This window comes from Pocillopora damicornis, chromosome 1, assembly GCF_964200805.1.
Source record: "Pocillopora damicornis chromosome 1, jaPocDami1.2, whole genome shotgun sequence".
NCBI lineage: Eukaryota > Metazoa > Cnidaria > Anthozoa > Scleractinia > Pocilloporidae > Pocillopora > Pocillopora damicornis.
In genome coordinates, this window is record NC_142670.1 from 20456634 (window position 1) to 20471972 (window position 15339).

The 15339-nt window shown below is 38.0% G+C and overlaps 1 protein-coding gene across 1 annotated transcript; it reads left to right on the forward strand.

Moving 5' to 3' along the window:
• The first annotated feature begins 2492 nt into the window (after nt 1–2492).
• Nucleotides 2493–3190, forward strand: LOC149052681 (uncharacterized). Its single transcript, XM_089205000.1, has 2 exons — nt 2493–2870; nt 3025–3190. Exon 1 carries the CDS (start codon nt 2561–2563, stop codon nt 2858–2860), a length of 300 nt encoding a protein of 99 aa, XP_089061126.1. The 5' UTR covers nt 2493–2560; the 3' UTR covers nt 2861–2870; nt 3025–3190.
• The last annotated feature ends 12149 nt before the right edge of the window (nt 3191–15339 follow it).

Below are 15339 nucleotides of genomic sequence, written 5' to 3' on the forward strand. Positions count from 1 at the left end.
TAATTGGTGTTTTGTTCTCCATAACAATAGAGGCGTAGGCTTCATGAGGGCTTTTTATGTTTAAATTAACTACACGCTAAAAGATTTGAACAAAAGGCGTGATAAAGCGACTTTGATGGAGTTTATGGAACCGCGGGCTTATTTCAGTCCTTTGATTGTTATGTGAGTAGTCGGGTAATTTGAAAGTGCTAAAATTCTTGTTTTTGAGTTTGATGAAGTATGCACACGCGCTTTATTTTTTGTGGCACTTGCTAAGAATAAGCAAGGAAACAAGGAATATCAATGCCTGATTCTGTTAGCCGTTAGTTAACCATACTGCTTTCTGTGGAAGTGTGAGGTTTAACTAGAACAAAGTTTTTGTCTCAGTTTTGGTCTCACGCACGCAAAAAAGTAAACGTGTTGATGGTATGAAGGCTATGCATGAGTAGTCTATTGTTTATTGTTTAAGAGAGCGGGTCATAAAAGTGCCAATATTATTGTTTGTCTGTTTGTTAAATTTATCAACAATCCTAAGGTTTTGTAAGCGTAAAATAATAGGGTACATAAAAGGCAAATCTTACTGTGTATGTCGTGCAAAGATTGTTTCATTCATAAGATATCAAGATTATTGTTTCTTTTTAGTGTAAAAAAGGCATGTAGTTACACTTTAGTCATTTTAATAACCACTGTTAATTTTTATTGGTCAATGACTTTTGTGAAATTTGTGGCTCCTAAAGGAGCCGTTTGGTTTTGAGTTGTGAAATCGATCTTTAAAATTGCGTTGCTGCTCCTTTTGCCTCCACTACCGCCGGGACGAGTTTCTTAAACACGTGGTCGATGTACTTAGCGCATTTCTCTTCCGTCACCCTCTCAGCCCAAAACGCCTTTATTCTGTCAACCAGTTCTTTTTTGTTTTGCGGCTTCACTTTCGATTCTAAGTAAAATTTCAGTTCGTGCCATAAGTTCCTGGTCTTGACGTAAGTTTGAGACCATCATCCTGCATAAATATGTGGTCTGGTAGCGTCTAATTGTTGAATTGTAGAAGGGTTGTCTCCAGAATACGGCAGTACAGTTCTGCATCCATTATACCAACGAATATGCACACTTTTGTAGCTGCCTTCCGGCTGATTCCTGCCCATGCGTGTACTTTAAGTGAATGTTTAGGCTTCTGTTTTCTTTTCAATTGCTCGTCGACGTAAGCCGTAAAACACTAGAACAAAAATTTATATTCCAAATCGGCACCCTTAATCCCCACGGAATCAACAAGCGCTTTTCATTCAACTAATTTATTCCTGATGAAATTAGGAGATCCTCGCAGCTAAGAACACTACTGAAACGAGTAGTTGTAAATAGGACCTGAAAACAATTTCAGGCCCGTACGGTATGCAGGCCCGCTGCACCGGTATCGCAGAGGTCATGGGTTCAAATCCCGTACGGGCCTGAAATTTTTTTTTTTCAGGTCCTATTTACAACTACTCGTTTCAGTAGTGTTCTTAGCTGCGAGGATCTCCTAATTTCATCCTTCCACCGCAGTGCAAATATGTGAATTTTCATATATCTAAAATCTTCATTCACTTGGATGTTTATTTGGACCCAATTCATTGACCAGCTCCCAGAAAGAAACTTACCCCTTTATTCTGATCGAGGGCGGTTTTCAGTGGATCCAGTTTCCTGTATTTTGTTGATGATCCTGGTGACACTTGCAAGGCTTCCTTGTAGATTTTCGCGTCTCAAGGCTTTCAATATTTGTACGGGATAAAATACTTCCTTATGGAGACAAGCAATTCTTTCTCTGGTATGTGAAGTCCCGCGGGTACATTATATGCAAATACAGGTTGGTTTCCATGGGGATGCAATAACACATCGCAACGCGTTGAAAAAAGTAAGCTTTGCACCCTCCCTCAGTACCGTTTTCACAAGCTGTCTTTTTCTCGCTCTCGCTACTCTCGATTTTTCGATAGTATCAAAATAAATATAGCCTTTCTTATAATTTAAACAAGCCTTGTTTGCTCTTTATGTAACGCTTCTTATATCAATTTGTTGCGTGACGGAAACAGGAATGCGCAGTAGATTTAGCGGCGTTCACTATTTTAGCTCTCTAGTACGTTGCGTAACGTAGTCTACGTGTGCCTTCCAAAACAACGTAACGAAAAAGTTTCTGTTCTTGTACAAAAGGGAAAAGGGGTATGATTTTACATTGATTATATGTTTTGTTTAGCCTCTTCTTCGTTGATCGTTTGTGTGAAATAGTGATTTCGTCTGAGGTATTGTCGATTTGAGATTGTAATGTTTGTACGAATATTTAGCTCACGCAGAGTTCCGATCTATTGTGTGAATCTCGTTTTAGTTTCATCGAACGATCCGTTCGTAATGTTAGGTCCATTAAGTGTATTTTTTGTCGTTCTTGTTACAGTTTTTACGTGCTATTTCCTTGCTATTAAAATAATAAACATCAAACGCATCGTCTATTCATCTATTGAACATCTTCAACGTAAACGACAGTTAGACTTTGCCACGAGTAATCTTTGCTTCTAACAAACACCTGCAAAGTACATTTCCTGGGAGTAACTCCTTTGAAAAAATGCGACCTGCTCTTGTGGGTGTTCGCATGTTCGCTGACGCAGGAACGGCATTGACAAGAGACGAAATTCAGACACGGGCGATGGATGTTTTAAAACTTTTTTACAAAGTGAATCCTGAAAAGGTTTCGAGCGAGAGTCACTTTGTCAACGATCTTGGTTTGGACAGTTTGGATGTAGTGGAGATTGTCATGGCACTGGAAGATGAATTTGGTATTGAAATTTCTGATGAAGAGGCTGAAAAGGTTTTCACTGTAGAAGATGCCGTAGAGTTGATATCCAAGGCACTAGATATACATTAACACGAGCAAGGTACTCAGCCAAGCCCAGCACTCAGATGTAAATGGATTTCACTGTCTACTGAAACTGACTGCTTTTCCTGTGAATTGTCTGTTGTTTTGTTCATTGTTGTGTTTGAAGCAACTTAAAGTAAACCACTTTTTTAATGATAATTTCTATATTACAGTATTCTACCAAATGGAGAGGAGATCGGATGACTATGTGCTTTGTGAAATTACATTGGAGGCTTCTCATTTGTTTTAATTTGAGTTGTTTGGTGTTTTATAGGCTCTCAGTTTGATTGGTAAATCAAGTTTTATGTATGCTGCTCAGTAAATAAACTTGAGTCATTTCTTGTCAAAAATAATATATTCTTATGGTTTTAGAACTTTTACAGTAGCTGCTCCCTTTTTATGGAACTCCTTACCTTTAGAAGTCAAGTCTTCGCCCAGTTTGAATATTTTTAAATCTAAACTGAAAACACACCTTTTTAAATGCGCTTTTAATCTAAATTAGATAACTTAATCTTTTGTTTTTATATTTCTAAGTCATACTGTAATACAATGGATGTAAAGCGCTTAGAACGCATGCGAATAAGCGCTATATAAGTGTTAAATGTTGTTAAATGTTATTTTGTGTTATTTTGTGTAGTAGCGAACTTGCTTAACTGATGTGCAGCGAACGTGTGGCAAACTTCGACCATAGCCGACTCTGTATGTAGCGAAACTGGCATAAATTCCTAATACTGCCCTTTTCACGCTGATGAAACAGACTTCGAATAGAATGATACACTAGGTTTACTTTCCTACTCGCTCAGACAGTATCAGGTTGATGAAAAATTCGCCGAGTGGCGCAATGTTGCCTCACCGATCTAACACTTAATAATGGCGATATCTTACCGACACGACGATATGTCGCTTAGTTTAAACGAGATATTGTTAGGCGGCGGCGATATATCGCTGAGCTCAAAAGATATATCGCTGAGCTCAAACGATATATCGCTGAGTTCAAACGATATATCGTTCAGGAAAAACGATGTATCGTTCAGGAAAAACGATATATCGCTCAGGGAAAACGATAATTCGTGAGGAGCTCAACGATATATCGGCGATATCTCACGGTTTGAACAATAGCCCGGCGGTATATTGCCGATATATCATTCCAACGGAAATATCGCTTACATATCGCCGATATCTCGCGATTATTGCGATAAACAACGATAATCGTTTGCATTACTTTTGCATAGTACTGTATGTGGATTGTGGTTATATCAATTCGAATTAAAGTGAGACAATTTTGAGGTATAAAAGTGAAAGACAGTTGATAATTTTCTTACGAACTTGCCGAATGTCAGGAAGTTATTATTAGAAAACTTGCAGTTTTAAGAAAGCATGTATTGTTTTTAGTATGCTGTCGGTTATTAGGTAAAGGCGAAGTAATTCAGGCATGTATTTTACGTTGGCATTGAAAACTTATCTTAGTTGTCTAGTTTTGATTTGACCATCCTTCACGAAGAGTGTTTCGATATAACAAAGTGCGCCCAAGTGATAAAAAATAACACCAGCGAGATTGAATAGGTCTCCTGTCACTTCTCCATATATTTCCTTGTACAGTTACAAGCAGTAAAAATCATCAATCGAAACTCCACTACTGACAATTTGATTTCTTTGCAGATGTTGACGAATGTAGTTCTTCCATTCCCGCCTGTGATCCGAATGCCAATTGTCAGAATACTGAAGGCTCATTTCGTTGTCAGTGTGTGACAGGATTCTCGGGTGATGGGAAATCTTGCACCGGTAAGGTTATTTTTGAAGGCAGACGTGGTGGTTGCATAGTAAACACGGAGGTTTGGGCCCAAGTCGTTTAGGCGTGTTATGTTCTTGAAGAAGGTTCTTTATTTTCTGTTACCTTTCTGCAAGAAAGGGGCAGTAAATAGGTAGTAGTGCAGTTTTAGAAAATCGAATTAACAAAAGATTTGAGGATGTGTAGGAGGGGGAGTGGAGGAAGGGAATTTAAATTGTGTTATTCCAGGTGTTGAAAAATAACACCACCGATATTGAACAGATCTCTTGTCACTTCTCCCAATGTTTCCTTTTAGAGTTACAAGCAGTTAAAATCATCAATCGGAGCTTAACTACTCACTATTTAATTTCCTTGCAGATGTTGACGAATGCAGCTCTTCCATCCCCGTCTGTGATACAAAGGCCAATTGTCAGAATACGGAGGGCTCATTTCATTGTCAGTGTGTGATTGGATTCTCTGGTAATGGGAAATCTTGCACCGGTAAGGTTATTTTTTAAGGCAGACTTAGTGGTTGCAGGGTAAACGCAGAGGTTTGGGCCGTAGTTGTGTTAGTGTGTTATGCTTTTGAAGAAGGTTCTTTACTTTCCGTTACCTTTCTGCAAGAAAGGGGCAATAAATAGATAGTAGTAAATTTTCAGAAAATCGAATTAACAAAAGATTTGAGAATGTGTGGGAGGGAGAGTGGAGAGGGAGAATTTTACATTGTGTTATTCCTGGTGTTGAAAAATAGTAGTTATAAGTTACAAGCAGTAAAAATTATCGATCGCAGTTCCACTACTGACTATTTGGTTTGTTTGTAGATGTTGACGAATGCAGTTCTTCTATTTCCGTCTGTGACTCAAATGCCAATTGTCAGAACATCGAAGGCTCTTTCCTTTGTCAGTGTGTAATTGGATTCTTCGGTGACGGGAAATCTTGCACTGGTATGAAGAGTTTTGAGCCTTAGTCTTACCGGTGTTATGTTTTTGGGCGAGACTTTACTCTTCGGTACCTTTCTCTAGACAAAGGGTCTACCAGAACTATCGGGAAATAGAATTAGCAAAAGATTTTGTGTGTTTAACTACTTGAACGGTGGCAGACTTCGGGGTGCTGCTGTGAAAAATTAAGTCGGCCTTCAGTTGACGGTGGTCATTTCTATTCTATTAAAGTTAAGAGTTTTTGAGAGGTGAAAGCGAAAGGTAGTTGATGATTTTCTTGAGAACTTGCCGAATGACATGTTTCCCGTATGGAGAATTAAGTAATTATCAAAAAGCTTGCAGTTTTTCGAAAGCGTATATAGATTTTAGTTTTCTATCGATTATCAGGTACATCCTAAGAAATTCAGAAATGCATGTTAAGTTGGCATTGAAAACTTTTAGAAGGGAAAGAAAAAAAGGAAAATACGTGTCATATACAGGACCCCGTTGGGCGCCTTCACTTGCAGGTAAATACGAAGATAATTTATTGTCGGGGCTCCCTTTCTCTTATAAAGCTTAAGTATTTAATTTAAATTATTCAAGTATATTTGAGGCCAGTGTGATCTCTGAGACCTCCAACACTCAGTCAAATGTATGTTGATTACACAGCTAGTAAGGAGGGTGCTCCTATCCGTTTAATGGGCGGTGGAGCAAGCTACGGACGCGTTGAAATTTATCACAACGGGAAGTGGGGCACAGTGTGTGATGATCTATGCGACACCAATGACGCCAATGTGGTATGTCGTCAGCTTGGCTTTCCTGGTGCAAAACAGGCTCCTCATAGAGCTAAATACGGTGAGGGGTCTGGTTCAATCTGGATGGATGATGTCGACTGCCAAGGCGGAGAGGCAATGTTGTCTCATTGTATGTTTCCAGGCTGGCAAATAGAAAACTGTATCCATAGTGAGGATGCTAGTGTGGTTTGTAACAATTAGGTTGGTCGCTAACAAAAAATTAATTCGCAAGAACCAAAGTTTTCATTATTTTGTGGTATTGTAATGTACAACCTTACTGCGGCCTGCGCACATTGAAAAAAAGTGCATTTTGTTTCTGGGTTGAGCTTTCCAGTGCCTGAGACCACACTACAGTGGGGAATCAGAAATAATCTTTAAGAGGCCGAAGTAATTGGAAAGCACATGAAAACATAATCATAGAGATTCTGTATGTAAAAACTGCTTCTATACATATCTCATCAGCTTCTTCATTTTTTTTTTTGTAATGTAAATGTAAGGATGAGAAAGTTATGAATATTTGATTTGTCATCACCCCACTCTTTTCTAAAGGTGGTGTTACTCGGGAAAATTGCGAAAACAATTTCTCGCGCAACACTGTTGTATGAAAAATCGAAGTCCATGCAACACGATACTGATAACAGCCGTAACGCAACTTTTGATTTGATTAGGCAGCACTTTGTTAGCTTTTGATCTTGGTTCAAATATGTGCAACACGAGATGACGAAATTTGCAAGATCAACCGGCGTGATATGGCTGCTAAGAATTCCTTTCATTGAGTCTAATAAATACTGTAGAGAATCGTACTGAAATCATGTTAGATGTTAAGAACATTTGCAAAAGACTGATTCTAATATGCCGGTGTAGGTCAGCATTTTATGTCAAGGTAGATATTGTTTAAATGCTCTGTATTTAGTAAACAGCTGTCGAAGTTTTTTTTTGAGTAAAACGTTAGAGGGACTGGATGTTTTTAACTTAAGAAGAAACACCAGGCAACAAGGGAATTGAAGTGATAATTTTAGCTTTAAAATTTTTTATGTTCATTGTGTTGCCAGTCCAGTAGAACAGCGTATAGGTAACGCTATTATTCAGTGTACGCAATGATCGGTAAGTGTCCAAGGAGACTCTGTGCGGGAAACAGAGAGATAATACATGTAGCTAGACGAATTTAATCAGCAGCATGAAGGGGTTGCCATAGACCTCCGAATGGTAAGCATGATTATCAGGATTTTGTTTTCATGAAAATTAGCGTTGTTAATCCTATCTCTGAGTGAAGGTTCATAAATTTGTATACATGTAACTGGGACCAGAAAGGGTAATTCACATTAATGTAAGTGAATGAAAGTTAGTTTTGCCATGTAAGGAAGTCAAATGTATTTCGTAGCAATAAAACTAAGGCCTCGTCTTGCCGTTAGGGTACTTTTTTCAGATCGCGTATTTAATCACGACCAATTTGTGTACCTTTAATAATAATAGAATATACTTGCTGTACGTGTTAGTGTTACTATGAAAACAATTAAATGTGAATTTGAACCATCTTTTGCGTAATTCCATATTGGCAGACACCTTGATGCAGTGATGCACGAGAAGCCTAAAATGAAAAAGATTAGCTGAAAATCAGCTACTGATGGAGTATTCTGTTTATCAGATAGGGAAAAGATTGCATAAAATTAATGACAAGTTACCCTGATGGAGCTTTTTATGTTTTCTCAACTTGTGCAACTGTTTATCAGACTTTTGAATTACCGCCCTTTGAATCTAAGACGATACTTATATAAAACATTATACTATCGAAGCATTTGAAAATATATAATGCAGGGTATTAAATGCGCAGGCTTTTAAATGACAAATTTTTTTATTATTCGCCTAGCGACGGGAAATCTTGTACCGTTAAAGATATTCTTGAGAAATAGCGGGATAACTTAAACAAACGCAGAGGTTTTGGTCTTAGTCTTATCAGGTGTTAGATTTTGGGGCTATACACCTTACTCTTACTTTTGAAATATGGGGACACAAATAGCTACCAGCACACTGTTAGGGAAATAGAATAAACAAGAGATTTAAGGAGGGTGGAAATGAAACAAAATAACAGTTAGCAAAAGTGAGATTTTTCTCCCTCTGTTATAAACGGTAGTAAATTCGTATATTTCTGTTTATTATAATCATTTAACATGTTAAAATGAACGATCTACTTTATTAGTTTGGGTACAAAGCGACTCTACTAACTTAGTGCGAATCGACCAAGCCGGGTACAAAGCGACTGGGTGCGAAACGCCCCTGGTACAAAAAGACCCGTAACGGGTTGAAATATAACACCAACTAGCATAACCAGGTCATCTGTCACTTATCCCTCTTAGCCTTAACTTCAAAGTGAAATTTGTTTGCGTAGTTTTTGCTATCTTTCCTTTTAGAGTTATTTGCAGTGAAAGGTATCAATCGTTGTTCCACTGTTGACTATTTGCTTTGGGCCTCAGTCGTAATAATGTGTTATGTTTTTCAGGCTGGAAATTTACTCTCGCTTCCTTTCTCTGTCAGGAAATAGAATTTTAAACAAGATATTTAACATGTTTAATTTCTCGAACGGAGGCAAACTTCAGGGACCTCAGGGTGTTGCCAGTGAAAAAGTTAGTCAGCCTTAAGTGGACTGTGGTTATACCAATTCAAATTAAAGTGAAAAAATTTTGAGGTATAAAAGTGAAAAGCAGTTGATAATTTTCTTGAGAACTTGCCGAAAGTCACTAACAGAAATTAATTTATTATCAGAAAACTTGCAATTTTAAGAAATTATGTATTGTTTTTAGTATGCTGTCGGTTATTAGGTATAGCCGAAGTATTTCAGACATGCATTTTACTTTGGCATTGAAAACTTATCTTAGTTGTTAAGTTTTGAATTGCGTTGTTACAACGAATTTGAACATCTTTCCCCGAAACGTGGTCCGATGTAACAAAGGACACCCAAGTGTTAAAAAATAACACCACCAATCGGAGCTCCACTACTGACTATTTGATTTCTTTGCAGATGTTGACGAATGCAGCTTTTCCATCCCCGTCTGTGATCCAAATGTCAATTGTCAGAATACTGAAGGCTCATTTCGTTGTCAGTGTGTGACTGGATTTTCCGGTGACGGCAATTTTCGCACTGATAAGGTTTTTTTTTTTAACGTAGACTTGGTAGTTACATGGGAAATCCAGAGGTTTGGGCCCTAGTCATGTAAGTGTGTTATGTTTTTGAAATAGACTCTTACTTTTCGTTACCTTTCTGATAGAAACAGGCAAAAGAAGTGGTAGAACATTTTCAGAAAATCAATCTTATTCCTCTTAACTTCAGCTTCAAAGAGTAATTTACTTGCGTTGTTGTTGCTGTCTTTTTTATCTGAGAATTATAGGCGGTGAAAAGTATCAATCAGTGATCCACTGTTGACTATTTGGTTTGGTCGTTAGTCTTCTTAGTGTTTTAAGCTTGTGGGCTCGATATTTACTCTTTGGTACCTTTCTCTGCCGAGAAAAATAAATTCAAACAAGATATTTAACGTTATAGTTTCTCGAACGGAGGCAGACTTCACGGATCTCCAGGGTGTTGCTAGTGAAAAAGTTGATTGGCCTTAAGTGAACTGTGGTTATAGTGAAAGCAGTTGATGATTTTTTAAGGAACTTACCGAATGTCACGAACAGAGAATAAGTTATTATCAGAACCCTTGCAGTTTTAGGAAAATATGTATTGTGTTTTAGCATGCTGTCGATTATTAGGTATAGCCGAAGTAATGTCATTTAGGCATGTAATTTTCGTCGGCATTGAAAACTTAAAAAAAGTAAAAATGTTTGGTTCCGAAAGCTCTATTTGACACTACCTGTTTACTAAGTGTTCATAGAGCACATAGTATTGCAACGAGTAGAATGTTCCTTCTTTGGATCTAAGCCACGAAAGAGAAAAAAAAAAAAAAGAAAAAAGGGTGATCTCGTGTCGTAGTTTGCAGGTTTGTAATTTTTAGGTCTTTCGATAGGGGCTTATTTATATGTCAATTCTTTGCAGATGTTGACGAATGCAGTTTTCCTGTCTGTGATCCGAATGCAGATTGTCAGAATACCGAAGGCTCATTTCGTTGTCAGCGTGTGACTGGATAATCTGGTGACGGCAAATCTTGCACCGGTAAGGTTATTTTAGGCACACTTGGTGGCCAGGTAGATGATGCAATCGTTTGGACCTTAGCTCAGTCTATGTATAGTGTTATGGTGGCACTCTCTAGCTAAGGTGAAGAAATAAGTAATAAGAAGTAGGAAGCTTTTAAGGGAATTAGATGAATTGCTGCGAGGTTATTTTTGATAGACTGACAACCCATCTAAGAGGGCTTATAATACTATTATGGCACACCTTTTTGCTGTTGCTTTGACTTTTTTAGTATCCACTTGATGGGTTCTTCTTCCTTTGTATTCCTACTCTTCCTCCTCCTCTCTTTTAAATCACCTAAATCCACCAATCACAGAATTTATCACAGTAACCATAGCAACAACCACTTATTGAAAGAAAAACTGGGGAATTTCCAAATGAAGGAATTTCTAACATTGTCTCCACTACAGATATTTGTTCTAGATGCATTGTTTTTTCGGAAATTGTTATGGTTATGATTAATTGGAAACAGGACTTCGTGTCGTCTATTCTGTCTGTAATAATACTCGTGATTGACAAATCGGACTCCCGCTTCGCGGTCGTCCGGTTTTGTCTATTGCCCGTATGATTACAAACCGAATTGTACTCCACACGGTCATATTACTTAATATTTTCAAAATTTAATCGATTTTGAAAATATAGCTTTAAATCTGACGGGTTCCCATACTGCTTTAACAGATGTGGATAAGTGTCAGACGGGATCTATCTCCTGCAATTCGAACGCTCAGTGTGTCAATAGAATTGGTTCATATGAATGTAGATATTCGCCCGGATATTTCAGTAATGGTCACCAGTCCTGCACAGGTAAATTACTGAAGTCCTTTATAGCAAACAGGAACAGCAAAAGGTCCCAATTCTAATTTTTTTTTGCAAGCAGAATTAAATATGAAGGTCTCAAAGTTTCTTGTCTCAGAGGTATCCTATGGCCAATTAATTATATCTCTCACTCAGGAATCATTTTATTTACGTTCATTATACAGTCACTATCCGTTTAATGGGCGGTAGAGCAAACTAAGGACGCGCAGAAGTTTATCACAACGGGGAGCGGGGCACAGTGTGTGATGATCACTGGACAATTAACGAAGCCAGTGTGGTGTGTCGTTAGCGTGGCTTTTCTGGTGCATCTCGGACTAGTTGTTGCACTGAAGACGTTCAGGGTTCTGACCCAGTCAGGATGGATGGTGTTTACTGCCAAGGGGGAGAGCCAATGTTGCCTTGTTGTTCGTTCCTTGGCTGGGGAAAACATGAATGTACATGAAGTGAGGATGCTAGTGTGGTTTGTTACTCATAGATTTGTTGCAAACAAAAAAGTGATAAGTAATTCATTTCGTAGTACTGCAATGCACCACTTTGTTGTAGCGTGCTCACATTGACAAATTGCCGCTTAACGTTTCTAGGCAGAGCCTGCAAGTGGCAAGGAAGAGTCTTTGAAATAAGTCGTTGGGCAGGAATAAAACTAATGTTGACTGTAGGCTTCGCCTTGTCGTCTGGGTTAGTGCAGGGTTACTGATCGTTTCAATTTTTTCAGTTTGTGTATTCAATCATACCTAATTTGTATAACTTTGATAACAATCAAATAGTTTCTGTACGCGTTACTATGAAAACAATTGAATGAGTCTACAGAACATTGTTGCTTAATTCTATGTTTGAAATTGCATGGCAATTTTCTTGGCAATAACGCACGGAACGCCCGAAATGAAGGAGAGAGGATTAGTGTTAAGGTACAGTGCAGATCTCCTTAACATAGCTCCTTAAAACGCAGAAGGTTTGGTACCTAAGCTACCTCTGCTAACTAAGCCTGTGCAGATGTTTAATCGGAACTTTTAAAATTTCTTTCCGGTTCCAGTTCCGGTTCCACTATTTTCCTTCAACAAGCAATCTTTTTGTTTCCTATTGGCGTCTCTGACTTGTCGTTCAGTCAATGCCTCGAAACTAGCTTTCACTGGCGTGCTGCTTATTCAAAAGAGACATTCAGCAACCTTGAAATGTACTCTTCCGTGAATTATCACACGTGTATGTTTTTTTTATTCCCTCAACGCGTTCCCTCAGATTTGGAAGTAAGCTATGAAAAGTCAAAATTGAGCAGAACAGAAACCTTTTCTATCACTATTTGTTTTAAAGAGCATCTGTTATCTATAACTGTATTTCTCAAGAGAACATGTTTTTATTTGCTATTTATTCTCATTAGAACATGAAACTTGGTCCTGATAAGTTTTTTGTTGTTTCTTGATCCCCAAAAACTGTTTGCGACAACTTCAATTGAGAAATCAAAGGCAATTACGCCCTAGAAATTCGCTTTTAGTCTTCTACCCGCAGAATGCAAATCCATGCAAAGAAGCGTTTTAAGACCTCTGTAAACTAGAGAAATTACGTGATGCTGAGGGGTCAAATATTTACACTAAATCTGTGATCCTCAAACGGATCACGTACTCGTACATGTAACGTTCGAAAAATGTCACGCATGTATTTACTATTCGTACATGAGAAAGCAAAGAATTATCTCTTAGACGTGTGCTGGACAGGGGAGGAAACAAATAAGGCAACTGCCTCTAATGTGACTTTCCAAATATCGAGTTTAAGAGACGCATCGGCCAGAAATGTTGTCTAAGACTGACCGGTTGATAGAGCAGCAAATCGCTCGATACTTCAGCCGGTTATCTGCCGTAACAAAAATTTTTTTATTGACGGGGTCAATATGAATGAGGACAAAGAGGGCGATGTGGATGATCTAGTTTCAGAGGTCGAAACTGACTGAACAAGGCAGAAGATAAGGAGGCACCTTGCAAAATTTAGACGAAGACTGCAGAAGAGGGTACAGGTACTGCTACTGCTGGCTCATAATAATAAATAAATTTCATAAGTCATGCAATTAAACGCCGGTAACACTTGATCTAGAGAGATGTAGATTTATATGTAGTAATAGAATGCTTGAGAAAAAATGAAGATATTTTAAGATCGAAGCAAGCAAATAATCATAGAGATCTGCAGATTATTCTGAAATTGTTATCTAGCAGACAGCGTGAACAACGCGCTTAAATAATTCCCACGGAGTCTTTGGGTCACGCAACAGATGTTAGCTTAGCGGAGTTCTGGATGGAAATGTTTTATGGCGGTAAGTGACAATGACAACTCTGTTTTAATTTTATTTTCGGGATAGAAGCACAGTTTTAGTTTGATAGAACTATTGATATTTGCTCTCAAGCGAGAGCGCTGAATTTCTCGTCTGTAAAAGCCGAAGTTGTAGCGTAGTGGAACATGTAATAATATCAACTAACGTGCAGCGTGTGACTTTAAAATCTCCTAAAATGAGCATTGATGACGATAAACAATCAAATTATAGACTGATAAATGTTTTGTGTCGTACCAAAGCCATATTTGTTGATTTTAGCAAATCTCCAAATTAATAAACGACAGAAGAAAGAAACGCTACGATTTTCCCATCGATTTTTCGCCTACAAGCATCTCTCTAAACGTGAAATTTTCCATTCTTACAAAAAATATCGAAAGTTTTTCATATTTTTTACCTTTCTTCATTAGTCATCTTGTATAAAGAGCTAAAAAATGTAGGTTTATTTGGTTAAGCGACCGCCTAGAGCAATAATTGTTTTATTGAAATCGGTGAGATGGCATGTAGCACGACTGTCTGGTGCTCTCGTGGACAGGCTCTTAACACAAAAATGGTACTACATTAATTCAAATAAGAACAGCGATGTGACTGCGGAAAGAAACAGATCCCCTGCCATGCTATAATGCACTAAGAATATATGAAAATATAGAAATATTTATAAGAAATATGTAAATGTTAGAAACATATATTTATTGTGTAGCTAATACAGTGTAGTTGATCTTAAAATGAAAGTAATTGATATTAAGTCCCCAAACAGGTCTAGTGCAGGCAACAACGAGTTGATATGTGCAGCCAGACGAATTTGACAATCAAGAGGGAGTTGTTGCCAGACCTCTTTCAGAATAGTGTGCATGTTTTCTTGACTTCAGTTGTGACTGAAATTTTATAGTTTTTACATATATTTTTGGAACCAGAAAAGCTAATTTACATAAATATAAGTATTTCATTTGGTTTCGCATGTAAGGAAGAGTCTTTGAAATAAGTCGTTGGGTAGGAATAAAGTAATGTTAACTGTAGGCTTCGCCTTGTCGTCTAGGTGAGAACACAGTTGCTGGTCGTTTCAATTTTTTTCAGTTCGTGTATTCAATCATACCTAATTTGTATAACTTTGATAATAATCAAATTGTTTCTGTACGCGTTACTATGACATTTACTATGCCTGACATTTTTTTTTAGGTGTCAGGGGTAAAATCATTGCTTCCATTGCTTACTTATCATCATTCTGTCAAAGGATTTGACACTATATTGCAGATTTTGTAGTGTGCACCCTTTCATATATCAATCTGTTCATTGTTCGTGTAGGTCTGTGTGAATTTATCCATAACCAACCTGTATATCTCGATTAATTTAAGAAAGGTTGCTGTAAGTGTTGTTTCGGACTCAAAGTTATTATGCATGTAACGCTCCAGAGTTATAATAATCAGCCATTGAATTAGAAGAGACACTGGTTAACGACTTAACATAGCAATAATGGGGTTTTCCCGCTACCACCCCCCTCGAATAAAAAGAGCCAATAATATGGAAACAGGTTAAATGTTCTGTTTTACTAACGAGAGCTCTTCCCCAAACACTCACACACAGACACACACGTTTCCTATTCAATGCTTAAAAATTGGACTTAGGGAAGATATTTTGATCTTTGAGCACCCCACCCACCTCTCCCTTAGCCCCATCCCCACCCACCTCTCCCTTAGCCCCATCCCCACCCACCTCTCCCTTA